The sequence below is a fragment of the Manis pentadactyla genome, chromosome 5, assembly GCF_030020395.1.
Source record: "Manis pentadactyla isolate mManPen7 chromosome 5, mManPen7.hap1, whole genome shotgun sequence".
Classification (NCBI taxonomy): domain Eukaryota; kingdom Metazoa; phylum Chordata; class Mammalia; order Pholidota; family Manidae; genus Manis; species Manis pentadactyla.
The window spans coordinates 25462055-25489706 of NC_080023.1; the positions used below are offsets into that span (position 1 = coordinate 25462055).

The window sequence follows — 27652 nt, forward strand, 5'->3', positions numbered from 1 at the left end:
AAAACGTCATATTCCAAGAATATACTAATTATGGTGACTTTCTTAAAGCAAAGGTTATTCCTATGTGAGAACACCTTGAAAAACTATAATTTCTACCTGGAATAGTTAAGAGACTAGAGAGAAGTATTTTAAATCTTTCTTTTAAAACAAAGGATAATTCAGTCCACATATTGAGCTACTTTTTTAAAGTTATTTCCCTTCCACTATTCATTCTGTCTGTTGGGTTATAGGCATCTAAGTTTCACTTTCTTTTGGCCTGCATCTGATTTCTCGTTGTCTTCTAAATGATAGGTTCTGATTATATTAATATTCAGATCTCTGTCCTTCTGCCCAAAAGGTCATTTTTAGTCTTTTTAAAAAATTAAGTCTTTGTATTCCTGAGGATAGAATTATTATTATTATTTCCCATGAAGATGGTCTTAGAAATACCCTAAGAAATAGCTAAAGGGTATTTCTTAAAGCATACAAACAAAAAACTATGCCCAACTTACATCATCAAATGACTCACTTTTACGTAGATACTGTAGCAAACCTGCAATGTAAAACCTATGAGAAACGTATAGACAGTACCTGTTTCAGTTGCCCTTTGCCAAAAAGCAAAAAAATAAATAAATAATAGCTCTGTAATATCATTATGAAGAAATGGTTGAACAATGACAAAGGTGATCTTTGTACAATTCCATTTTTCTTAAGTAAAATTTAACATTGTTTTAATATAGTCAGAATGCATTTGAAAATATCTTGTCTTTGATCATAATATGCTAATTATATTTCACGCCTACATGGAAATGACAATTTCATAGGCTGTTGATTAGAAAGACTGACCCTTTCTCAGTCTATCCTTTCATGATTTTATAATGGAGAAAGCTAATCAAAGTCATTCTTCTGCCATACTCAACAAATTTTCCTCTTTTCCAACTCACAGGAACATGCAGCTAAAAACAGTAGCAGCAAAAACTAAACTTAATCCAAGAATAAGAATTCTTTCATTAATAAATGAACATAAAACTCATTTCTTTGCCTGCTTATCTTACCTGAATATCATGAAATTAACTTACCCTTTCCCTAATCTTGTTTCTTCTGATCTATTTAGTTTTAAAACAACTAGTCATTTTAAAGTTAGGAAAATGTAATACAATTTGTAAGTTATAAGTTGTTATAAGTTAGAAGAATGTAACAAAATATATCTACTTTGTCTCAATTTTCACTTGAAAATCCTTTATTTTTCTCATTGACTTTTTTCTGGTGTATTTTTTCTATTAGGGTTCTTGACTAATACTATAGATGTCAAAGTAGCTCCCCGAACCCCATTTAGTAGCTAAAAAGGGTTTGGATTCTCTTTATAATATCTCTGGGAAATTTTGTCTTCAGTATTTCTTAAACTATGTTACACAGTTTGAAATCATGAGAATGGCCCATAGAATAGCATTTTCTTTCTTTTCCAGGTACACACATAAGATTAAAAGATAAAATAGATTTGAATACATTTAATTCTTTTATTTTTAAAAAATATCTCAAAGCATGGTATTACCATAGAAACATGTTTTATTTTCAATATTAGTTGCAATACAAAACAACAAAATTAAATATCAGTGCATAGTTATATACTAAGAACCTGGGAAATACTTCTAATATTAGGGCAATTTAGGATTGTGTGGCAGAGAAAGAATATAATACCCCCTTGGTACATTAAGGGATATTTAATTTCTAGGGAAGGCATTATATTGCTAATGGTGGTCATTCACCAGGTCACTGTCAGGATGAGGCTAAGCTAAGGCAGGAGTATAAATTATTTTGAAGGCCAGTTTTGTAGCTTTGAAAACATGTTGTCCCCTGGAAAGCATAGACATGGGTTGCATAAAAATACCCATTCATAAACATTTTGTTACTCCCAATTTGGCTGTATGAATTACCACATGAGAAAGAAATATTAAAACATTAGTCATTGTGATAAGCAGATGGAAACTTCATGATAATAGCAAAGAAAGAATGCATTTTTTGGAAGTCACATTATTTTGCATGTTTATGCCCATAAGTATATTGGAGCCACTACATTGCCCTACATTGTGAAATATTGAGAATAATTAGAATATTGTAATATGTTGGATAGTTAGATAGATTTATCACCCACATACTCTGAGTTATAAATATTGTTAACACTATAATCAGAATTAAATTTGAACAGTGATCAGAATATGAGAAACCCAACATTTTCCATATGCACTGTCATATTCCATTCTTTTTCTAATATTCATATTTCATTAGCATTTAGTATACAGGCCTTGGGATTTTTTTAAAAAAAGAAATATAAATATATACAATTCGGATATTGGTGAACTATTTATTATTTAATTTACCATCAAGGCCTACTTAATTTTGTTTAAGACACTAAATTAATTTAAATCCCACCTCTTTTACTTTTGATATGCAAATATTTTTACTTTGATGTTGTAGCAATACAAATTGAAATTTGCAACTTGAATGGCTAATGCTGATTTGATTACTTCTGTATTAGTATTGAGTGCTACAAAAATAGCAAGAGATTGTTTAAAAAATGAAACTGGGAATGGAAGAACTCTTTCTCTGCAGGCTCTCTGCAATGCTGGTAGTATTAATGCATGTACATTAATGCTTGATGAGTCTCATAGAGCAATGAATGCAATTTTGAAGGCAAATAACTCAGGATTTTTAGAAAACATGACAGTTTGATTTTTTTAAAATTTGAGTTCATTGAAAAGTCTTCATTTTACTTTTTGTAGCTTAGAGAGTTCAAACTTATTTAAAATACTTATTGCAGAAGGTTTAGACCTTGATTTTTTAGCAGTAAAAATGCTTATCTAATATAGTGAAGACAAGGTGCCTAAATTGTGAATTCAAAACCTTTCAGATGGAAGCGAATCAAGCTTTTTAAAAAAGCAAGAATGACGGGGTTTTAAATTTTATTTATTTATCATCTATTTATTATTTACTTGATAATTTGAGGAGCTTTCTAGTAACTTGTAACAAAAAAGGATGATATAAATATCCAGTTGTGACTCCAGCTAAGTATGCCTAAAAACTGTTGAAAACAATTTTCTCCCTCTATTTTTAAAATGATATTTGAAAATGGTACATCACCAAGTTGGAAAAACATATAGACATTCTTTTGCAGATATTCCAATGGTGGAGCTGCAGTAATATCTGCCACCTGTAGCGTGCCTGCAGTGTGCATGTTGCCTGTCTGTTTATCGATGAAATGTCTGTGTAGCATCTGTCTGTAATTTGCATTATGCCTGAAAGTCTCTATGCTCATTAACCTTTTACAGGTGCCGCACCGTTCCAAGGAACTGCAGGTACTAAAAGAATGGGCAGTCCTTATAAAGGCAAGGCACAACATATTTGTGAGCTCCAACTTCTCCTTGTGCCTCCCCTCAGGCAATGCTTTGGAAGTCTCTCAATGACTTAGATATTTGGGACCAAGCTAAGGAAGTAAAACAGAGGAGTAGCTAACAATTGAGTGAGAGCCATGTTGTATATGTCCAACCTATTGTCCAATATCTGCCTAAAAAAAAATGTTTTCATGTAAAACGAGAGAGGGAGAGAGATTGAGAAATATGGGTCAATCATTTTTTTAGCAAATCATCAAACACTTATCCTCAATGTGTGACCAGAAAAAATGTTTTATAATGGATATATATGATGTTGATTTCTTAAAAGAGTCTAAATAATGTATGTGGTATATGAAAATATAATGCAGAGTTTAATTAGGTTGGAATGTTGACAAATAGAGATAGGCTGATCATTAAAAAATTAATTACATTAAGGATTAAATACCAAGTGTGTTTAGTTGATTCTCTTTATAATTCTAATAGAATTTTTTTAATGTAATGTAGTCGGTTAAATAATATCAAGCATTAGGCATTGGTTCACACTTGCAGAAATCCGCAATTTGTGTACCTGGGGAGGAAAAACTTATACAATGGTAGTCTCAAAGAAGTAGGACAATGTTAATATATGTATGATACAGAAATTTTGTCAACATGAGAAAAGCTTTAATATAGCAGAGAATTACTTTCAGAATGCTGTGGTTCTGCCAGAAGCATCCTTAACCTTATGTGTGAAAGAAAAAGAAAAAATTACCACTCATTTTAGCCAATGCCTCTGAAAAAGCATTTTTTTTTAATGGTCACAAATTTCTTTTTTGATATCTCTTTTACAAATGTGAAATTTCTTTTTACAGATTTTATGAATTTCTTTTATATATTATACAATGTTTTTAAAGAATTTACCCAATCTCCTTTGGGTAAAGCCTTATTAAACAGGTATTAAATAGGCTTGGGCAAACCACTTACACAATCTAGCAATCTTATTATAGCAGTGAAGGCTATTGTGATTATTAAAATCATTAATGCTATTAAAGTAATGATGTCACTGATACCAGTCTTTATCACTGAAACCATTTTAAAGGGCAAAAAATTTGGGAAAGCATAATGTGAGCCCACTTCTGCTTAATGGGCTCACAATCTAAATTACCATCTTGTTCAACCTCCAGTTTTAAAAACGCAAACTCCTCAATCACTTATGGAAATTGTTAAGTGTAATAATCCCATCCCCTTGTTTTCATAATGGGCATAAAATAATTATCTAATATGCTTTAATAATGAAGAAAACTGGGGTGTGGTATAGTGAGGAAAGAAGGCATCCTCTTTTCATCACTTCAACAAAGAGATTTTATAGATATAAGAGCTCATTGCTTTGTTCATCTCTACAACTCTCTCTAATTTCACACTATTTTTTTTAATTCATATGTCATACTTTTCAAACAGCTGACTCTTCTAGAACTCTTCCTCTTCCAGTGTAGTCTGGAAACACTCAAGTCGCCAGTGAAGTGTTGTCTTAAATCATGTCTTCTGAAATACGCCTTTGGCTGAGGTTCAGAGAAAACTGAGCTCCCCCCTCACCCTCAAGTCTTAATTCAGTTCTTATTTTTCCAGCCTGCATTTTCATTTAAACACACAACTTGTCTACTGGATCCTGTTAAAGATAATGTGAAAATGATGAACAGTTTTTCTCCTTCCTAAGTGCATGGCTGTGAGAGGCAGAAAAAGGACAGGGACTATGTGGGGGAGAGAGTGAGAGTGGAATGCCCTGGATAGAAGCATTATGCACTCCTTAGTTCCATTTAGATCAGCACTCGTATGACTGGGGAAATGATTTTTTTTTAAATTTCATTCAAACTTAATTTAAATAGCTGTTTTTGGCTAGTGGTTACCATATTGGACAGTGTAGATTTAGATACTTGTGTATTTAACTTTAAACAGCAAAAAGAGTAAATGTTTTCGATTTAGCCATTGAAACAGACCTCAGAGAATAAAACCAGTCATCATTCTTTGGGAGACTCAGTGCTTCTTTTGTTAATTCCAGATCACTTATCTTGGCTCCTATATTTTTATCATCCTCCTTCACTGAATATGATTAAAATACACCCAGCAAATTAGGATTATACATATGTATACATATATTCACATTTATATGTGTGTGTGTGTGTGTATATATATATATATATCTATAAATTTTTCTTTATTAGTGGAATTTCAGTAAATATCTATAAAAAGTTTTGTCTGTATTAGCCATGTAGCTGCCCTTAACACTTCTCTGGTGTGATGGTTTACGCCCATGGCTTTGGAGTCAGAAAGGCATGGGATCAGTTCTAATCTGTGACCAGCTGACCTTGGGCAAATAACTAAACTTCTTCAATCCTCAATTTCTTCATCAGTAGAGATAATAATTCTTCATACATTGTAGAATTGTGATAAAGGTTAAATGAGCTAATAATACAAGGCATGGACATTGCAGTCCTCTCACAGCGTTTGCTCAGTGAATGCCAATATGTCAGCCAGTTTCAGACTTAATGCTGCATAAGAGGTGATGTGAGAACAACATATCCTCAAAAGGAACATTTTTTTGAGGTGGCTAGCAATGGATACCTCCCACCCCAGCTGAACACAAACAATGCCAGTGTGTTTAGCACTTTCTCTTCCACTGGCCACACTAAGACCTCAGAGATTGCCTCTGTATAACAACACCCTTACACAGTTTGGGGAAAATGACAATATTTCCAAGTGTTTAAAAGATTGTCCTAAGGAAGGACACATACATTTCATGCAATGATGCTTCCCCTTGAACTTCTAGTTTTTACTTTTAATAGTAAAATTGTCGAACCATGCACCTACTGGCTTTCAGATAGGCTCCATTTTCTCATTCAACCACACTTAGGGAATGTTCCTTGTAATGTGAGAGTCTTCAGTCTGTGATCGTATAAATCAACGTCAGCTGAAAGACCAAGAGCTGACATTACTAACTGGGACAGAAAATGTGATGACCACTAAAATACATAAGCTCTTCATTCCCAGACCCCCAACAACATCTTCCATGTCAATCTCAATAAGGGCAACTGCCCCATTCTTTTTAACAAACAATCCCAAGACCTCAAACTACTACTCAGAATTCCCTAAGATGTTCACTTTCTCTCACTTCAGCTGTATGTAAAGAGGGAGGACCTGATATATGTGCCAGCTTATGCTTCTTCGGACCCCCAGTTTCTGCATTTTCTACTAGGGGATCCTATGTGGATAGTAACTATACTTGATAATTTTTGAAGTAAATCTGAGAAATGAGGTGTTCATATACTTTGAAATCAGGTTATGGTGTTTTGCTTTCCAAAGTCTGTCATGTTGTCCACGGGTCTATTGCAGCTATAACCTAGGCTGAACTAAGATATAGAAGAAGGAACCGTCAGAGGGGTAAGATACTGTGGAGACTGATAATGATGATGAATGATCATTCATAAAGTGCAAAACTTTCTTAATTGTAGGCAACACTGTTCCTAATGGATTAGACAATTGTCAAAAATCAGCATGCCCATTCCTAGGCATCAGATATGCTCTCCCAGGTTTTGTTACAGCCTCCAAGAAAAGCAAATTGGGGGAAAAAAACATGTAGGAGTTTTATTTTTATATATCTTTTTTCAGGAAATAAAATATTTTAACAGTGTTGAGGATCACCTTCAATTTAAGGTTTTGCCAAACAATGATGATCCTTCAAAAAACTGGCTAGGTTTGGAGGATTTAGTTCATTGTAAATTAAATTGAAAATTGAGATAAAATTGAAACCAAAAAACAGCTGAAATGCCCACCCAATGTTTAGAAAAGGGTGCTTCTGTGTGGGTGTATGTTCACAGTTTATAACATCTCAAAAATGTGTAAGTCTATAAACTGGATAAGGAAAAAAAAATTGCTAGGTTGGTAGCTATTTGGACAGAATGTACACACAGCAGTGAAAAGACTGCACTGCCTGCTTGATATTTGCACATAATGGTAGAGTTATTTAAAATGCTTGTAGATGTATCAGCTCTATTTAGAAAAAGAAGCATAATGGGGAAAACTCCTACTGCCTGTTTAGGTTGAAATAAAAACCCTGAGAAGAATTATTGATTTTACATATCTTTTTTGCAAAATGTCTATTTACAATCTCATTAAGAGTAAGTTATGCATTTTCTCTTTACATAAAATATCCTGACATATAAGAATTTAACGGGTCATGGGGAAAGAAGCTCTTGAAGTACTTGTGTTTCACCTGCAGTGCTCGAGCTGTTTCAGCTTCTTACTTCTGAACAGACACCATGACCCATGAAAGCGTTGTGGCAGCTGTGCTGCGGTATGAAAAAGTGGCCATGCAGAGGTAGATGGAAAGAAGCAAATTCACTCTATTTCAGGTAGTTTGGTACTGCAAACATTTGATTCCACGCTTTTTAGAGTAAAAATAGAGTAGATAAACAGAAACGTAAATTGGCAGAGATAGGTGATAAAAAACAAATGGTCTGAAACTCAAAAGTCAGCTTTCCAACAGGCCCACCTAAATGCACAGAAGGTACATACACCATAAATTTCTTACTTAGGTATTTGAAAATCATAGGTTGTGATGATGATGACACTGTTAGCATTTACATTTTTTAGTTATGTTTGGACTCTGTTCAATGTCTTGGCAAAAGTTGAAAGTTGAAGTGTATAAAAAATCACTGACCTTTATTAAAAACAAATAATACAGACATACTCAAAACCATCACTAGAATTGTCTTCAAAAAGCTAAAATATCTCCATATATAGATTTGTGCTTGTGCAATACAGCGGCTATTAGCCAGTTGTGACAACTGAGCAACTGGTATGTGGCTAGTCTGAATGGAGGTATGCTGTGTGTATGGAACACATACCAGCTTAAGACTTAGTACAAACAAAAATCATGTAAAAGATCCCATTAGGAATTCCATATTAATAAGATAATAGTCCTGATATATTGAATTGAATAAAACACATGATGAAAATTAATGCCACTTATTTTGTTCTTTTTAAAACATGGCTACAAGGACATTTTAAATTATGGTGTGGCACTTTGTGTGATTTGCATTATGTTGCTATTGGTCAGCATTGATGCACACAGTGTTTACCTTTATTTTATTATTATTTATCTATCTATCTATCTATTATTTATTTATTTTATTAAGGTATGATTGATATACACTCTTATGAAGGTTTCACATGAAAAAACAATGTGGTTACTATATTTACCCATATTATCAAGTCCCCACATATACCCCAATGCAGTCACTGTCCATCAGTGCAGCAAGTTGTTAGAAATCCACTTCGTCCCTTCTCTGTGATACACTGTTCTCCCCATGATCCCCCACACCATGTGTACTAAACATAATACCCCTCAGTCCCCTTCTCCCTCCCTCCCCACCCGCCCTCCCACACCCCTCCCCTTTGGTAACCACTAGTTCATTCTTGGAGTCTCTGAGTCTGCTACCATTTTGTTCCTTCAGTTGCTTCATTGTTATACTCCAAAAATGAGGCATTTGGCATTTGTCTTTCTCCTTCTAGCTTATTTCACTGAGCATAATGTCCTCCAGCTCCATCCATGTTGTTGCAGATGGTAGGATTTGTTTCTTCTTATGGCTGAATAGTATTCCATTGTATATATGTACCACATCTTCTTTATCCATTCATCTACAGATGGCCATTTAGGTTGCTTCCATATCTTGGCTATTGTAAAAAGTGCTGCAATGAACATAGGGGTGCATATGTCTTTTTGAATCTGAGAAGTTGTATTCTTTGGGTATATTCCAAGAAGTGGAATTCCAGGGTCAAATGGTATTTCTATTTTTAGTTTGTTGAGAAACCTCTATATTGCTTTCCACAATGGTTGAACTAGCTTACATTCTCAGCAGCAGTGTAGGAGGGTTCCCCTTTCTCCGCATCCATGCCAACATTTGTTGTTCTTAGTCTTTTCGATGCTGGCCATCCTTATTGGTGTGAGGTGATATCTCATTATTGTTTTAATTTGCACTTCCCTGATGATTAGTGATGTGGAGCATCTTTTCATGTGTCTCTTGGCTATCTAAATTTCTTCTTTGGAGAACTGTCTCTTCATATCCTCTGCCCATTTGTTAATCAGGTTATTTGCTTTTTGGGTGCTAAGGTGTGTAAGTTCTTTATATATTTTGTATGTTAACCCCTTGTCAGATATGTCATTTACAAATATATTCTTCCATACTGTAGGATGCCTTTTTGTTTTATTGATGATGTCCTTTGCTGTACAAAACCTTTTTAGTTTGATGTAGTCCCATGAGTTCATTTTTGTTTTTGTTTCCCTTTCTCAAGGAGATGGGTTCAGGAAGAAGTTGTTCATGCTTATATTCAGGAGATGTTTGCCTCTGTTGTCTTCTATGAGTTTTATGGTTTCATGTTACATTCAAGTCTTTAATCCATTTCAAGTTTACTTTTGTGTATGGGGTTAAACAATAATCCAGTTTTATTCTCTTGCATGCAGCTGTCCAGTTTTGCCAACAACAGCTGTAGAAGAGGCTGTCATTTCCCCATTGTATGTCCATGGCTCCCTTTATCATATATTAATTGACCATATGTAGTTGGGTTTATATTAGGGCTCTCTAGTCTGTTTCATTGGTCTATGGGTCTGTTCTTGTGCCAGTACCGAATCGTTTTGATTACTGTGGCTTCGTAGTAGAGCTTGAAGTCAGGGAGTGTAATTCCCCCTGCTTTATTCTTCCTTCTCAGGATTGCTTTGGCTATTCGAGGTCTTTTGTGGTTCCATATGAATTTGAGGATGATTTTCTTTAGTTCTTTGAAGAACGCTGTTGGTATTTTGATAGGAATTGCATTGAATCTATAGATTGCTTTAGGCAGGATGGCCATTTTGACAATATTAATTCTTCCTATCCATGAGCATGGAATGTGTTTCCATTTATTGGTATCTTCTTTAATTTCTCTCATGAGTGTCTTGTAGCTTTCAGAGTATAGGTCTTTCACTTCCTTGGTTAAATTTATTCCTAGGTATTTTATTCTTTCTGTTGCGAATGGAATTGTTTCCCAGATTTCTCTCTCTGCTAGTTCATTGTTAGTGTATAGGAATGCCACAGATTTCTGTGTATTAATTTTGTATCCTGCAACTTTGGTGAATTCAGATATTAGATCTAGTAGTTTTGGAGTGGATTCTTTAGGGTTTTTTTATGTACAATATCATGTCATCTGCAAATAGGGACAGTTTAACTTCTTCCTTGCCAATCTGGATGCCTTTTATTTCTTTGTGTTGTCTGATTGCCATAACTAGGACCTCCAGTACTATGTTGAATAGAAGTGGAGAGAGTGGACATCCTTGTCTTGTTCCCAATCTTAAAGGAAAAGCTTTCAGCTTCTTGCTGTTAAATATAGTGTTGGCTGTGGGTTTGTCATATATGGCCTTTATTATGTTGAGGTACTTGCCCTCTCTACCCATTTTGTTAAGAGTTTATATCATGAATGGATGTTGAATTTTGTCAAATGCTTTTTCAGCATCTATAGAGATGATTATGTGGTTTTTGTCCTTTTTGTTTATGTGGTGGATGATGTGGATGGATTTTCGAATGTTGTACCATCCTTGCATCCCTGGCATAAACCCAACTTGATCATGATGGATGATCTTTTTGATGTATTTTTGAATTCAGTTTGCTAATATGTTGTTGATTATTTTTGCATCTATGTTCATCAAGGATATTGGTCTGTAATTTTCTTTTTTTGTGGTGTCTTTGCCTGGTTTTGGTATTAGAGTGATGCTGGCCTCATAGAATGAGTTTGGAAGTATTCCCTCGTCTTTTATTTTTAGAAAACTTTAAGGAGAATGGATATTAGGTCTTTACTAAATGTTTGATAAAATTCAGCAGTGAAGCTGTCTGATCTAGGAGTTTTGTTCTTAGGTAGGTTTTTGAGTACCAGTTCAATTTTGTTGCTGGTAATTGGACTCTTCAGATTTTCTGTTTCTTCCTTGGTCAGCCTTGGAAGGTTGTATATTTTAGAAAGTTGTCCATTTCTTCTAGGTTATCCAGTTTGTTAACATATAATTTTTCATAGTATTCTCTAATAATTCTTTGTATTTCTGTGGTGTCTGTAGTGATTTTTCCTTTCTCATTTCTGATTCTGTTTATATGTGGAGACTCTCTTTCTTGATAAGTCTGGCTAGGGGTTTATCTATTTTGTTTATTTTCTCAAAGAACCAGCTCTTGCTTTCATTAATTCTTTCTATTGTTTTATTCTTTTCAATTTTATTTATTTCTGCTCTAATCTTTATTATGTCCCTCCTTCTACTGACTTTGGGCCTCATTTGTTGTTCTTTTTCTAGTTTCATTAATTGTGCATTTAAACTGCTTATATGGGATTGTTCTTCTTTCTTGAGGTAGGCCTGTATTGCAATATACTTTCCTCTTAGCACAGCCTTGGCTGCGTCCCACAGACATTGCAGTGTTGTATTATTGTTGTCATTTGTCTCCATATATTGCTTGATCTCTATTTTTATTTGGTCATTGATACATTGGTTATTTAGGAGCATGTTGTGAAGGCTCCATGTGTTTGTGGGATTTTTCATTTTCTTTGCATAATTTATTTCTAGTTTCATAGCTTTGTGATCTGAGAAACTGGTTGGTACAATTTCAATATTTTTGAATTTGCTGAAGCTCTTTTTGTGGCCCAGTATATATGATCTATTCTTGAAAATGTTCCATGTGCACTTGAGAAGAATGTGTATTCTGTTGCTTTTGGGTGTAAAGTTCTGTAGATGTCTGTTAGGTCCATCTGTTCTTTTGTGCTCTTCAGTGCCTCTGTCTCCTTACTTATCTTCTGTCTGGTCTGTCCTTCAGAGTCAGTGGAGTGTTGAAGTCTCCTAGAATGAATGCATTGCATTCTATTTCCCCTTTTAATTCTGTTAGTATTTGTTTCACATATGTGGGTGCTCCTGTGTTGGGAGTATAGATATTTATAATGGTTGTATCTATAAATAAATAGATATTTATAATGGTTGTTGGCTTGACCCCTTTATTATTATGTAATGTCCTTCTTTGTCTCTTGTTACTTTCTATGTTTTGAAGTCTATTTTGTCTGATACAAGTACTACAACTCCTGCTTTTTTCTCTGTGTTAGTTGCATGAAATATCATTTTCCATCCCTTCATTTTTAGTCTGTATATGTCTTTGGGTTTAAAGTGAGTCTCTTGAAGGCAGCATATAGGTGGGTCTTGTTTTTTTTATCCATTCAGTGACTCTATGTCTTTTGCTTCATGCCTTCAGTCCATTTACATTTAGGGTGATTATGGATAGGTATGTACTTACTGCCATTGCAGGCTTTAGATTCATGGTTACCAAAGGTTCAAGGTAAATTTCCTTACAATCTAAGAGTCTAACTTAGCTTACTTAATATGCTGTTACAAACACAATCTAAAGGTTCTTTTCTTTTTCTCCTCCTTTTTCTTCCTCCTCCATTCTTTATATATCAGGTATCATATTCTGTATTCTTTGCTATCCCTTGATTGACTTTGGGGATAGTTAATTTAATTTTGCATTTGCTTAGTAATTAGCTGTTCTACTTTACTGTGGTTTTTTTTCCTCTGATGACAGCTATTAAACCTTAGGAACACTTCCATCTGTAGGAGTCCCTCCAAAATAGACTGCAGAGATGGTTTGTGGGAGGTACATTCTCTCAGCTTTTGCTTATCTGGAAATTGTTTAATCCCTCTTTCAAATTTAAATGATAATCTTGCTGGATAAAGTAATCTTGGTTCCAGGCCCTTCTGCTTTATGGCATTAAATACATCATGCCACTCCCTTCTGGCCTGTAAGGTTTCTGCTGAGAAGTCTGATGTTAGCCTGATGAGCTTTCCTTTGTATGTGATCTTATTTCTGTCTCTGGCTGCTTTTAATAGTCTGTCCTTATCCTTGATCTTTTCTGTTTTAATTACTATGTGTCTTGATGTTGTCTTCCTTGGGTCCCTTGTGTTGGGAGATCTGTGCATCTCCATGGCCTGAGAGACTATCTCCTTCCCCAGATGGAATTTTTCAGCAACTACCTCCTCAAAGACACTTTCTATCCCTTTCTCTCTCTTCTTCTTCCGGTATCCCTATAATGTGAATATTGTTCTATTTGGATTGGTCACACAGTTCTCTCAATATTGTTTCATTTTTAGAGATCCTTTTTTCTCTCTGTGCCTCAGCTTCTTTGTATTCCTCTTCTCTAGTTTCTATTTCATTTATCGTCTCCTCCACCATATCCAACCTGCTTTTAATACCCTCCATTGTGCTCTTCAACGATTGGATCTCTGACCTGAATTCCTTCCTGAGTTCTTGGATGTCTTTCCATACCTCCATTAGCATGTTGATGATTTTTATTTTGAACTCCCTTTCAGGAACAGTCACAAAGTCAATATCGTTTAAATCTTTCTTGGGAGTTGTATTAATAATTTTACTCTGGATCAGGTTTCTTTGGGTTTCATATTTGTATATGGCGCCCTGTAGTGTCCAGAAGCTCTATTCTGGAGCTGCTGAGCCCCTGAAGCAATGTCAGGAGTCACAGGGGAGCGGTATTGGTGCCTGGGGGGAGGAAATAGCTGTTTCCCCCTTCCCGGCTGCTGTGCCTGTCTCCATTGTCTGTACCAGTGGGCCGAGCACACAGGTATAAGCTTTTGTCCCAGAGCAGCCGGATATGGATCCCTGCTTTCCACAAGTGGCTGGAATCCCAGTCTACCCAGGAACTCCTCCTGTCCCAGCTTTCCAACCCTGTAATCAGACGAGTATGATGAAAGCACCATGAAATGTAGGTTTGTGGTCCCAGTGCAGATCTCCGGAGCTAGGTATTCAGCAGTCCCAAGCCTTCCACTCCCTCCCTGCTCCATTTCTCTTGCTCCTGCCAGTGAGTTGGGTTTGGGGAGGGGCTTGGGTCCCACCTGGCCACAGCTTTGGTATGTTACCCTGTTCCATGAGGTCTGCTCTTTTCTCCAGGTGTGTGCAGTCTGGCACCATCCTCTTACCTGTTGCTCTCTCAGGATTAGTTGTGCCAACTATATTTTCTAATTTTATCCAGTTTTAGGAGGAAGCCTCTGTTTCTCCTCTTATGCCACCATCTTTAATCCAATCTGACAGTGTTTACCTTTAAACACAAAAGAACAATTCTGTCATTTAAAGATAATAAGGGAACTGCGTATATGTGTATGTTCATATCCTTTTGCTTTTTTTTTTTTTAAACACAATATCTCTAACAACTTAGTGACTGATACAAAGTATCAGCAAGGCTGCATTTCCTTTGGAATGCAATCTCCAGGGTACAATCTTTCTTGCTTTTCCTAGCCTCTAGAGGCTGGCCTCGCACGTTCTTTTGGGAGTGGCCCCATTCCTCCATCTTCAAACAACAGTGGGCCAAATACTTTTAAGGTTTTCATCCCTCCAATGCTCTGCCTCCCTCTTTAACTTCTAAGGATGCTGTGATTACATTTGGCCCATCTAGATAATCCAGGATAACCTTCCATCTCAAGGTCTAGTGATCTACCAACTTCATCCCTTGTCATTACCCCAAAGTGTTCCACAGTTTGCTGGGATTAGACATGGATGTCTTTGGGTGGCCATTATTCTGCCTACCCCAATGTATATACATATATTTATATTTTTATTTAATGTAACATGTAAATATATAAAAATCTGTCTATGTCCTCTTCATCACACACACACACACACAAATCACTGTTTTTCTTAGACTTTTTCCTTTGTCTCCCCTGTGGAATTGCTTTTTCTTATCATTTAAGTCTACCAAAAGCTTCCAGGAGTTTTCATCTCACCCAAGAAGTGGTAGCCAAAGGCCAGTACATGTTGACACAGAAAACTATGTTGTTCAGTTTAGTTTGCTGGTTCTAATTAGGGGAAAAATCCCTCAGAATTTGGAATCATTTGCTGTGTCCCTTAGGTAGATTAATAACTGACACAACAGCCAGATTGGAAAGAAAGAATAAATTTCAATTGGTGAGCATGGGTTTCAGCATGGGGAGAATGAATTGAACTCTCATGAAAAGGGAAGGCTTTGAAACAAAGCCAAATAAAGGCAAGAGGAAAGTACATATCTGCTTCTCCAGGAAAATTTGTTAGCTTAGCACTCCTGCTTGGACCTTTTGAGATTATTTTAGGACATGCCACTGTTAGTTGAGAAGTGTCTTCCTCAAGAACCTGTAGAAACACAGCAGAGATTCATTAACGTCTTTTTACCTTGTCAGGGATTGGAAAAATTCAGTGCTCTTTTTTAAGTATCATTGATAAGACACAGTTTTCACCATTGCTTTTAAAATATTTGTGGGGGAAGGTGCAACAAAGCTTAATCATAAGAGAACTGATGAGAGTAGTACTAAGGAGTCAGAATTTGGCTGTTGTATTTTCACACAAAACAACTTAAAGTCTTTTCAAAGAGAATTTCAAGAGATTATATTCTGAACTGCAATATTTAAATTATTTTCTTCTTTTCAGTAATGAAAGTGATTTAACTAGACTTAGAAAACTGTTAATTAATCCTATTGGACAAAACTAAATTGGCTACTAATTGCCACAGTGGTGTAACCATAAAATCAGTGAACTCTAAACACAGTGAGTTAAACATATGCTGGGTATTTTCTTTCTTCCTTTCTCTTTTCTTGTCTTTTTTCATTCAGACCAGTGTAATAAAAGTAACTTTATATCAGAGAGCTATACATTATTTCCATATAGGTAAATTTTATGAGAAAATTTACTAACTAAAGATAGATATATTAAAACTAAATGGTTGATGAAGGCAAAATAAATTTATTTTATAATTCTGTAATTTATATCATTTACTCTTTTGTTTTACAAACAGTTATTTAAAAAATATGTAAGTAATATTACTAATAAGTTGTGATATGGAAGGAAAGGATTTTTGCTGTAAACTTAGTCCATAATAATTTCAATCCTGGGTTAGATGAATATTTTTTAAGTTTTAAGATGCATTTAGTATAAGAGCTGTGTTTTAATAGATTTAGAGTTTAGAGTATGTCTGTATTACAGAGAAAATATAAATGTAGATGGTAGTACATTTCAAATATTCATGCTTCAGGTAAAAATCTTGAAACTGAAGGTGAAGATGGGCCAAATCTTGAGCACTGATTAAGATAAAATCTGTGTACATGTGAAGACAGTGACTTAAATTACATGGAAATAACTGTCTGTTGATTTAGATATTTGTATCTTAGACATACATGCCTACACAAGTTGTTTATCTAAAATCATGCATATAACATTGAATTCTTTCCTCAGTACAATGCTGCATTGACATAGCATGTTGGAGGTGATAATGTATGCTGAATGATATATTTGTAATCAAGACATTTTTAAAGAACACTTAATAAAGGAAAGCCAGCAGACCAAACAAATGATCTATTTTTCTCTCCTTATTTTTATTGGGGGATAGGAGACAGAAATGATTATAAAGGATCCAAGAATATTTTAAACTTCTTTTGTTAGTAGAGTACTAGGCATTTAAAAATTAACCCCTAAAGGGATCGAAGTGATACTTAAATACAATATAATGTGCTATTCAATTGAGCTAGTACTAAGCACAAGAGAAAATCAAGAGTAGGGCACTGTGGACTTTGTCAAGGAGAGTCTGGTCATATTTCATTAAAAATATGACCTTTGAAATAGACTTTGAAAGCTGAATAGGATTTGACAAGATTAAGATTAAGATGAACATTTTATGCAAGGGAAACAGCCTGGACACAGAGAAGAGCATGGCAGACGAAACTATAAGGTGAAGGTGACAATCTTGCTCTCTAGGCAGCTGCCTACCAGAGAGATTCAAGAGGGATTCGTTAGTTGGATAACATGATCAGATTTGTATTTCTGCTTATTAAATTGTACAGGGTAGACAGAGCATGGGCAGGGGATAGGTGGAATGATTGATGTTTTTGTGATCGTCTGGCTGAGATATGATAAGAGCATGATGCAGTAGCTGTGGACAAGGAGTGGAAGGATTCCTGAAGCCTTGATATTATCTGGCAACTTACCAAAAATGCAAATTATCTGGGGTCTCATTCCAGACCTATTGAATCAAAAACTCTGATGCAGGGTCCAGCAATCTGTTTTTTAGGTTAATTGAGGTATAATTCTATACAAAAAAAAAAAAAAAAAAAGGCACATGTTCAATATATACATCTTGTCAAGTTTCAATATATGCATACACCTGTGATACCAACACCACAACCATGATCCTAAACATTATCTGTCACCTCCAGGAACCTCATTTTAACAAGTCCTCCAGGGAATCTGAGGCACACTAATATTTGAAGACAGTTGTCTTCACATGTATTTCCAGATTGAAGCATTAATTGGATTTGGGAAAAGAAGATGGAGAAATCAGAACAGCTAAATTTATATTGTAGGCAAGTAAAGTAGTAGTATTCAATGAGATAGGATATGTGAGAGGAGAATTAGGTTAGTCCAAAGAGGGTACTTTTGGAAATATTTAACTGGCAAAGAAATGTCATTACAAAAAAAAAGGATAGGTCTTGGGTCAAATGTCAGGAATTGGTCTTCATTGAACTAAAGAGTCTGTTATAAATCTGTTTGTAGTTTTCCTCTGCAAAGAAGGAGCCTGGATAGAGGCTGGAACACCATTAGAGTGTGTGGTGTGGAGGGAAGGGGCTTAGAATTGGGGACAGAGGAGTTGGACTATGGCTGTTACCTGGAACATCTGTAACACTATGCGGCAATCAACACCAGCTGTGTTACCTCTGGAAAGTCACCTTCTTAGAGCTCTAGGGTCCATTTGTTCTTCTGTTTGTTTTTGCATTGTTTCCCCCATTAGGACAATGGAAACATTGCCTGTCAGTCATAATTATCGTGAATAAATAATGTGCGTAAAAATATAGCACAGTCACTGCCAATAGGAAGCATTTACTACAAGACAGATTCCTTTTTTCTGTCTCTTCTCAGATGCTTGCTGATTACACAGCATTTCCTTTGCATCACCCAAAAATTTAGCCAAGAATTAGTGAATTTAGAGGAAGAGAATGGAGAAGAGAAAAATATTTCTCAGGATATTCTCAAAGATACAGAGGAGATCAAAACCAAATAGTTACCTGGAAATTTATTTGAATTGTGCATCCGTAATATTGTTTCACTTAGTTTACTAGAGAAAATTCTTGAGCAACATATTTGAGATATTTACTAAGGGATTACAGAAAAAATGGCTAAGGTTCTCTTGGAGAGACATGAGACCAAAAAATATATTACATTTCAAATATAAAATAGCAATGTGCTTAATGTTTTGCTATCAGCTACACCGATTAATGCAGATGATGCTAATTAAAAGTAAATTTAGAGAGTGATTAGGTTCTTTCACCATTGTTAGGGAGAATTGATTCTCCTATAGATCTAATATGTTCAAGTAAGAAGTTAATGATATATTGATGCATTTTAAAGCACCTAATTTAGATTATAATTCTGAGGGAAACATTTGTGTTAATACTGAATATTAAATGACATAAGTTTTCTCTTGGAAAAGGAATGGCACCATTTCTGTAACCCTAGAGCAATGCACATGTTGATGTTTCAAATAAATTATTGTGCATGGCTGTATAATCTCAATTTTAGTCTTATAAAACTTATAATACAAGAATTCTATTGCATATGTGCTCATTTATACGGTGGTATACAGCTGTGTGTGGCATAATAACTTTATTGAACAAAATTATGTACTGTAGAACTTGCTGCAAAAATTTCATGGTCCCATCTGGACTAGCTTTGCAATTGAGAAGGCTGAAGTGGGCAAAGATTTTATAGAATTACAGAAAACAGCTGTAGGTTTTTCCTGTCAGTGTTAACATTTAGAAAATAAGGTCAGTAGGTGTTCAAGCTAGAAGGATATCTTTTTTATACTCAAAAGAGGTTTCAGCATGGAACAAAGGCACTCTCACTATATGAAGGCTCTCAAATACAGAGAGACATCTAGTTCATATCGAATGTATTGGCCTTCACTTACAATGTTCCTGAAATCTTATATCTTAAGCAAAACAAACCAGTTGATTCTTATACTGTACCAACATGGACAGTTAAATTATCTGTGATCCTGGAAAACTATTTTCCCAAGGCTTCAACCTGGCTAGTGTTATATGAGTCTTAATTATGTTATTTGTTTTTTATGGGGAAAAGAAAAGGCTCAAGTATGAGGTGGGTTCAATGGCAGGATGCGCCCCTCACTGCTTTCTTCTGGTGCCTTCCATCCTCTTTTCCTCTGTCTTCCCATTCTCCTTGCCTCCCTTCTTTTTTCCTCCCAAGCAAAACTTGTGACACAAAAGAAAGGAAAAAGAAACAGCACAAGGTCCATCTGTATAAAACCCAATAAAACTGGGTTTGGAACAAAAAGACAGTGTATTTCAAAGAGGTGGTTCTTATGTCTAGAAAAATGGTAAAAAATGGAGGTATGCTTATTATTGTCTTCATTGTTGAGTAATCTTTATGCTTTGATGGTATATTTTATATAATTTGGAATCTGTATTTGCAAGTATACACACTTTTGTAAAGATGGTGAAACTTCAGAAAATATATTAATTAAATGGTAAAGCTATGACTATGAGCATTAGAAGTGTGGAGAGAAGTATGTTGATGGTAAAAATATATGTTTAATAATTACTTAAACCCATGTAAAGTTATTACTTTCAAAAATTATAGTAATGACATGTTGGCTAGGTATTGAACCACTTATAACAAAAACCTATGGGTAATGCAAATGAAAAGTCTTTGAATGGTCCAACAGCTTAATTTATATGCTTTCATTAAAAATATTAACTTATGCAAATCCAGGTAATATATTTTAAATCTTACTAAATACAAATTTGTATTTGGTGTATTTGTAGATACAAGTTCTGATACTTTCTTCAGAATATATTTTAAAATTGGTTTAGTATTTAGTTTAGTAAATTAGTTTCATAATAAAACATTAAACAGGCTTATATGTATATAATTAATAATATTAACAAGAGCATATTATATATATATATATACACACACACACATATCATATATAATCAGTTTTAAATTACATACATAAGTCATACATAATCAGTCTCTGTCCTCGGCACTGTCACCACTCTAGTTTCTGCTCTTCTGCTGCAGAGGATTCAATGTGACCAAAGAAAATGACAGAAAAATGTTCTTGAGGCGAAAGGGTTATACCCAACTTTATTTCCAGGTGGCAGATTATTCACTAGAATCCCATTTACTCAGAGCGAGTCTGTATGCAGCAAGCCGGTCTCTGCCCCTGGGCCCCTCTGTCTGCACAGCCGTCCCGCACAGCTATCCTCTGGGCCTCTGTCCTCAGCACTGCCACCACTCCAGCCTCTGCTCTGCTCTCCTGCAGCCTTGCAGCTGTGCCACCATGTCACGCCCAGGACACTGGGTGGAGCTCTTTATATAGAGCCAACAGCCATGTATTGCCCACAGGTGTGCAGTGAGCTAGTCAACCAGGGCCAGGTGAGAATCCTGGCCACAGGAACTCTCATTTTATCCACACTCCACCCCTCCAGGATTCTCTCACTCAATCTATGTTCCCTCAAGTCCTCTGCAATGGTCCCTGTGCAAGGAAGCTCGAACATTGTTCTCTAGTCTCTCCAGCAAAAATTCTTGCAGACACACAGGCCGGACTCGTGGCTCTCTCTCTGACCTCTGCCTCTTTGGTCTTAATGGCTGGAACTGCTGCTCTGGTTTCAGCTGTTGCCATAGCTCCAGTAAGATCCTATTTGGCTTCCCATCTAATTTCCTTCCATCTACTCCTGCCCATATTAAATCAACCCATATCTGGGTCCTCATAACCTTCACGAGGCCCCTCAAATTTCTCCTGTGAGTAACAGGTCTTATTTCTTTCTGGGTTCTCATTGCTTCAGCTACTGTACGTGTCACCTCGCATTTTGTAATCGCTGCCTCAAGGCAGGCTGCACTGTCAGGGAAGACAGCTTTCCCATCTCTGATCCGGAAAGAACAACGCCATCCACCTTTAAGTCCCACAGCCCCCGGCTCAGCCTGAGTATAGGGGCAGACCATAGAGTGCTCCACCACCTGGGGAGGGGGCTGCTCCTCTCCTTGGGGAACTTTCAACTATTGGGTCTTTATTTTCTTTACAACCACTGGGTGTGCTTTCAATACAGGAGGGGCCAGTGCCTCTGGCACCACCCCTTCATCCTTCCCCAGCTCCTCCATTTCTGGGGCTGATGGCACTTTTCTCTTCACTCCCCCAAGTGCCTCCTCTGCTACAGTGCCTCACAACAGCACCAGCTCAATCTTCAGAAGGTGTCTTACCTTCAGCTCAATACTTCACAGCTGACGTTCTCATTCCACCTCTGCCTGTGCTTCCCTCAGGAGTTCGTCTTTTTCCATAATGGCCTCTTCCTCCTTCAGAACACCTGGCAGTGCTGCCATCTCATCTCCAATGGCACCTTGCTGCTGGTGCTCTGGTGCTGCCTCCTCCCGCACCAATGCCATCTCCTTCGTCAGGGAATCCACAGAGGTTTTCAGCTTGTGTTCTCGTGCCACCATTTCTTGGGTCTCCTCTGTAGACCTTTTAACGTTGTGAAGCAGCCAACCCACAGTCCCTGCTGCCTCATGGGCATTCTGCTTCTCAAAGGATCTACTTACTATACCAAGGGCCACCCCTACAGCCTCAGGTGTCTCCACCACTTGCCTCCAGTCCTGGGATGGGGCCCAGTCTAGGAGGCAAGCCACCTCAGACTACATACCCACTGGGGGACAATCCATTGTCTCCCCATTCACAGGGGCAGCCCGCTGAAGCACCCCTCCCATAAGGGCAGCCTGTCTTTTTCCTTGGTCAACAGTGAAACCTGCCAACTTTCGCCAGTTGTCTTGCCAATGGGTTTCAGCCCCGGGCAAGTTCGCTATGGATTCAATGTGACCAAAGAAAAGGACAGCAAAATGTTCTTGGGGGTGAAAGGGTTATACTCAACTTTATTTCCAGGTGGCAGGTCAGTCACTAGAATCCCATTCACTCAGAGAGAGTCTGTATGCAGCAAGCCGGTCTGTGCCTCTGCGCCCTTCTGTCTGTACAGCTGTCCTCTGGGCCTCTCTGCACAGTTGTCCTGCACAGCCATCCTCTGGGCCTCTGTCCATGGTGCTGCCACCACTCCAGCCTCTGCTCTGTTCTCCTGCAGCCTTGCAGCCCTGCTACCGTGTCGCACCCAGAGCACTGGGCAGAGCTCTTTATATAGAGCCAACAGCCATGTATTGCTCACAGGTGTGCAGTGAGCTAGTCAGCTAGGACCAGGTGAGAATCCTGGCCACAGGAACTCTCATTTTACTCACAAATGTGCGTGTGTGTGTGTGTGTGTGTGTGTGTGGAATGCTTTCACGGAATCAGACCTCAAATTTTGTTAATTATGTGATGGTTTTTAATGTATACACATACATCCCTGATGTGTTTGATGACATCATATATATTTATATATATGTGTATATGTATATATTTCAAATATATAGAGACTCACACACTTCTATTCAAACAACACAGTTCACACACACATTTACCAGCATGGATTTACATTTTAAAAGGAAGTGAAAAAGGACGCCTACTAACGCAGTCATTAAATCATGAGGTGAAGCCAGAGTGAGCCGAAACCTGATTATAGAGAAGCTGTTTGCAACAGTACCTTCTGTTGTTATTTTTACTGCTGAGAATAGTTATGTAAATGAAGGGGAAAATCCATAAATAGGCTCATATTTGGTCTTAGGAACAGAAATATTTACCCCTACTTCTATGACCATCATGGTCGTTATTTTCTTAACAAATATAATATTGAAGTCCAATTAACCAATTGTACACAACTACAAAGCAGCAAGAGCATGATTTGGATTGTATGATTTAAACTAATTACAAACTCTTGAAAAGAAACCTATCTAGTATTATGAGCTGACATGATACAACACATCTTCCTAGAGCAAGCTGCTTTGCTGTTACCAACATAGCAAACAGCCCCTCCCCGACCCTGCAAATTCTGTTTGTCTGGCTTTTTTTCCCCACTTAATAGAGAATCGCTGACATAAAGACACAGACTTGAAAAATATTACTGAAAATACATTAGTCCTTATTTAACCTATAGAGATTAAGAGAACAGGTATGATTTGAATCAAAATTTAATTCTGAGTGTGCATCAACTTCTCAAGGGGATAAGCATTCAGGCACCCAGGTACATTTCATCAGCAGGAGCCATTCACACAGTTCTGAATCAGACACTTCTTTCTCTATTGGAAGCAATGTGCACAATTTAATACCATTTAACAGCCCAGCAGTTTCAACGCACCACTGAAAGTGTTCCACTATTTAATGTAGACCTGTTTTTTAAAGTAAATTGGCATAAATAAGCTTGCTAGAGTTATAGACCCTACTTAGATGGGTCTTGAGGATGGAGGCCAAGATGTTTGCAGAGATGCTAACAAAATTAGTTTTTGACACCTGACTTGAATACGAATAGAGATATAGTCTAAGAAAGATAGAAAAGACTACTTAAGTCAGTAACAAAATGTCACTAAAGCAGAATATTTCTTTAAATAAAATCATGCTTTACTAATTCATGCAAATTTTACTGCAATTTTGGCATGATATAATTATTCCTTGAGATATTCTGAGCTCACCTTAATAGAAAAATCAAGGGGGAGAATGATGCTTGTGTCTGTTATATTGATTCTGTCTGTAGTTATAGCCCCAAATATTTTGACATGTACATTCCTGTAATAGCTGAAGCTCTGTTCCATTTATAATCATAATTCTCCTGCTGAGACCATGGCTTGTGCTGATGTCAGCCTGGTGCCTCTCTCCTTGAGGTCAGAAGAAAAGTAATTTCTATATTTTAATTAGTCTAAACTTCAGTTTTGACTGGATGACTTTATCTTAAACCATAACTCTCCCATAGATAAATGCATCCCTTTAAGAATACTAATTATTTTCACATTATTCATTATGGTATTTTGAAAAGGCCACACTTGGTCTAGAGTAAGTAAATCATGCTTGCTTAAAATGTCTTTTAAAATAGGTACCAAGTGTTTATGTGTTTTAGGCCTCTTGATCACCTTCCAAGCTCCCTGACAGAAGCATGCTTCCATTTAAACATGCTACTTTTAGATTCTTTCTTCTTTGCAGACTTTCCAACTGAAAGATTTTACTCATGAGGGTAATGAATATGTACAAAATGAATTTTAAGTAGTAGCATCATACTTATTAGGAAACTTCTCTATCTAGAGGGATAATGACACCTTAAAGGAGCTCCCAAACTATATAAACATGTCACCACAGTAAATGCTAAAACTTTTTTCTTTCAAAATTGTAATTGTTGTCTGTCAGTTCTAAGCTTCAGTTTTTCATTGCTCATAAAATATATTAAGCTTTTTATATTAAACTCATAAAATATATTAAAATTTTTTCATTTAAATAACACTAAGTTAAAGTTAAATAGGTTTTATTTCCTTTTGTACAGATCCAGCAGCAGTTTTTGGGGTTGTGTAGGCAAAAAAAACCAATGCCATTCTCTTCAAACTCATCCAAGACCCCAGAGGGTGAATGTACAAATCCTGCTAAAGTTTTGAAATGGAAGAGCTTCTTTTTCAACCTTACAGATTTACTTCACAACTACTGGGACCACATTTCCTATTACCTAGTATGTGGGGAAGCTCTTTCTCTCCTGTAAAAAATTGGCACATTGGAGACACACATTTAATTTAATTTCCTGTGTAACTGATGATTGTATTCATTCCCTATGTAATTTCATTCCCTAGGTGCTACATTATACTAAGTTTCATAGGTAAAAGAGAAATACATACATAAACAAAAAAAACCCAACCAAATAAATAAATAAATAAGGGACAACCCTGACCTAAAATAAAAATGCTGGAAGAAGCCATATGTGCATCTGATAACTAATTTCCAGTGCAAGGCAGTGTATCCTTTATTTGCTGGACTATGAGTTATGGGCAGTACTAAAATAAGGAGTGAGACTGATTAATAGGAATGAAAAAATAATAACAATATCCATGTTTATTGAACATTTACTGTACACCAGGCACTGTTTGATGTACTCAGTATTTTCAACATTCTTATGAAGTAGGAACTCTATTATTTGATTTTAAAGATAAAAAAACAGAAGCTCAATTAATTTGCTAAGGTCATGCAGCCAGATGGCTTGAAACAAAGGTGAAAAAAACAGGCCATCAGAAACAAAATACAAAAAGCCAGGCTATCTAACTTCAGAGCACACAAGATGACTTAGTGGAAGAACAGGTCGGAGTGAAACAGAAAAAAGCAAAGCACACCAAAAATCCCTAAAATCTACCCTGGTGACTTCCCCTTGTGAAGTAGTATTTCTGTGAAAATTTGGGTAAATCAGGTTTCTGAGCTTCACTTCCCACTTCAAATGAGTGTAGGTAATCATACTGGGCCTCTGGTTTACAGGTTGTCTTGAACTTCAAGTGGTTTACCTTATACAAGCACGTGGTAAAACTGCTCTGCACAAGTTAGTTGTTTTATCTGTTGAAGTTTTTTTTTTTTTTTAAATGAGGAACTAAGTGTTGCTCGAGCAATTTATAATGGGATGCTTTGGGAAGCTGGAAGCCACACTCCTTTGCATTTATTTGCTATGAGCCTCTCCCCAGACACAGGGTTTAATGCTGGAAGTGCTGTGGAAAGAAGGGAATGCACATGAATGGAGGTGCCACGGGCAAAGCCTGTGTTGCTGGGGACTGATAGCTGTCTGCCTGTAAATGCATATAGAGGCTTCCTTCACTATTGTATCATCACCCTTTCTTTAAAAAGGGATCAGCTTTGAAAGGGGAAAAAAAGGTTCAAAACAGATTTTATATGTGAAAAAATAAAACCAGGAAAGCAATGATCTACAAGGACTTTCTCCCTAGTAACATATTCTGTTAGCTTGTCAGCATATGATTTTGAAGACATACATGACTGTTCTCATTGTGTTTGTTAACATTGTTTGATTGAGATTCAGATGAAGGACTTTAACCATTTTACAACTAGAACCAGAAACAGGCCCAATGTATATATTTTGTGACATAAAATATAGCAAACAGGCAGTATCATAGCACTGTGCAACGTGGTAACCATTAGCCCACACATGGCCATTGTTTTTTAATTAATTAAAATTAAATAAAATTAAAAATTCATTTACTCAGTCACACTAACTCCTGTTTTATAGCACGTATGGATCACTGCTGGAAGTTGTGTTGGATGTAGGATGTAGCTGGTACAGTGTTGGGTCAAGTTAAGCTGGACTCTCATTTCCCAGGGTTCAGTCCAACTTCCTCACTTACTACTAGCAGTGTAACCTTGGTCAGGTTCATTTTTAGCCTCATTTGAATTAGACAATATATGTAAAATGCTTCATTATCAGTCAGTGTCTGGTACAAAGGGCTCACTAAATGTTGACTATTAGGGACTAGCCATGTTTTTAGAGTAAATTAACTATCATTAATGAGTTAAAGAATCAATTACACGTTGAGGATTAAAAATAAATAAAACAATGGGTCCCTATAAAGTTTAATAGTAACACATTTCATTTCCATATGTTCATATTTTTTGCCCATTTTCAAGAGATGAGAGGCTAACAAATTTTCAAAAGACAAATGCAACAGAATTGAAAATGACTCACCTGACTTTAGAAAGACTAAAAATTGATGATGAGGGTGGGATTGTATGGAAGACCACAGTTAATAGGAGCTACTGCAATTGAACAACCACAGATCTTAGCTGAGGCTTCTGGTAGCTACGGGCAAAGGGAAACATTTAGGTACAGTCTCATGTTTCTTGTTTTTCTTTTTTTTCTAATTCAGATCATATCCAAACAGATGTAAGAAAAGTTTCAGAGTTGCCCTCACCTACAATGTGAATCTAACTTATTATTCATAAGCAGCAAAACCTTAGAGAATTGGTTTAAAAATTTTTCCTACAGCTATTTCAAAAGCCTACTATTATTTGTAGATTTTTTTAAAGCAGATGTAACTAATAGGCCTCGTTAATCATCAAGGGGAAAACTATCAGAATTTAGAGAAATCTGAAACCCCAGCTTGGAGGGGTTGGGGTGGGAGAGAGTATAACATAGTGGCTATATCACTAAAAGTAGAGTCTTAATGTTTGGACCACATCACTCTCCTACATTACAAGCCAAGTGACCTGGGAAAATACTTAATCTCTCTTTGTCTCAGTTTCCATCTGTAAAATGGAGATAATAATTGTAACACTCTAAT

General features: G+C 36.4%; 1 protein-coding gene across 8 annotated transcripts in view; it reads left to right on the top strand.

The window, feature by feature from the left end:
* Nucleotides 1–27652, top strand: part of PCDH7 (protocadherin 7) — a 396928-nt gene that overhangs the window by 247459 nt on the left and 121817 nt on the right. Inside the window, exon 3 of one of the 8 annotated variants that reach the window (XM_036908427.2) lies at nt 3306–5439. The exons of the other annotated variants lie outside the window; for them this stretch is intronic. Coding sequence (XP_036764322.2) covers nt 3306–3445 — 140 coding nt within the window. The 3' untranslated portion in view covers nt 3446–5439. Of the gene's footprint in view, nt 1–3305; nt 5440–27652 lie in introns of those variants that run through there. 8 annotated transcript variants of the gene reach the window in all.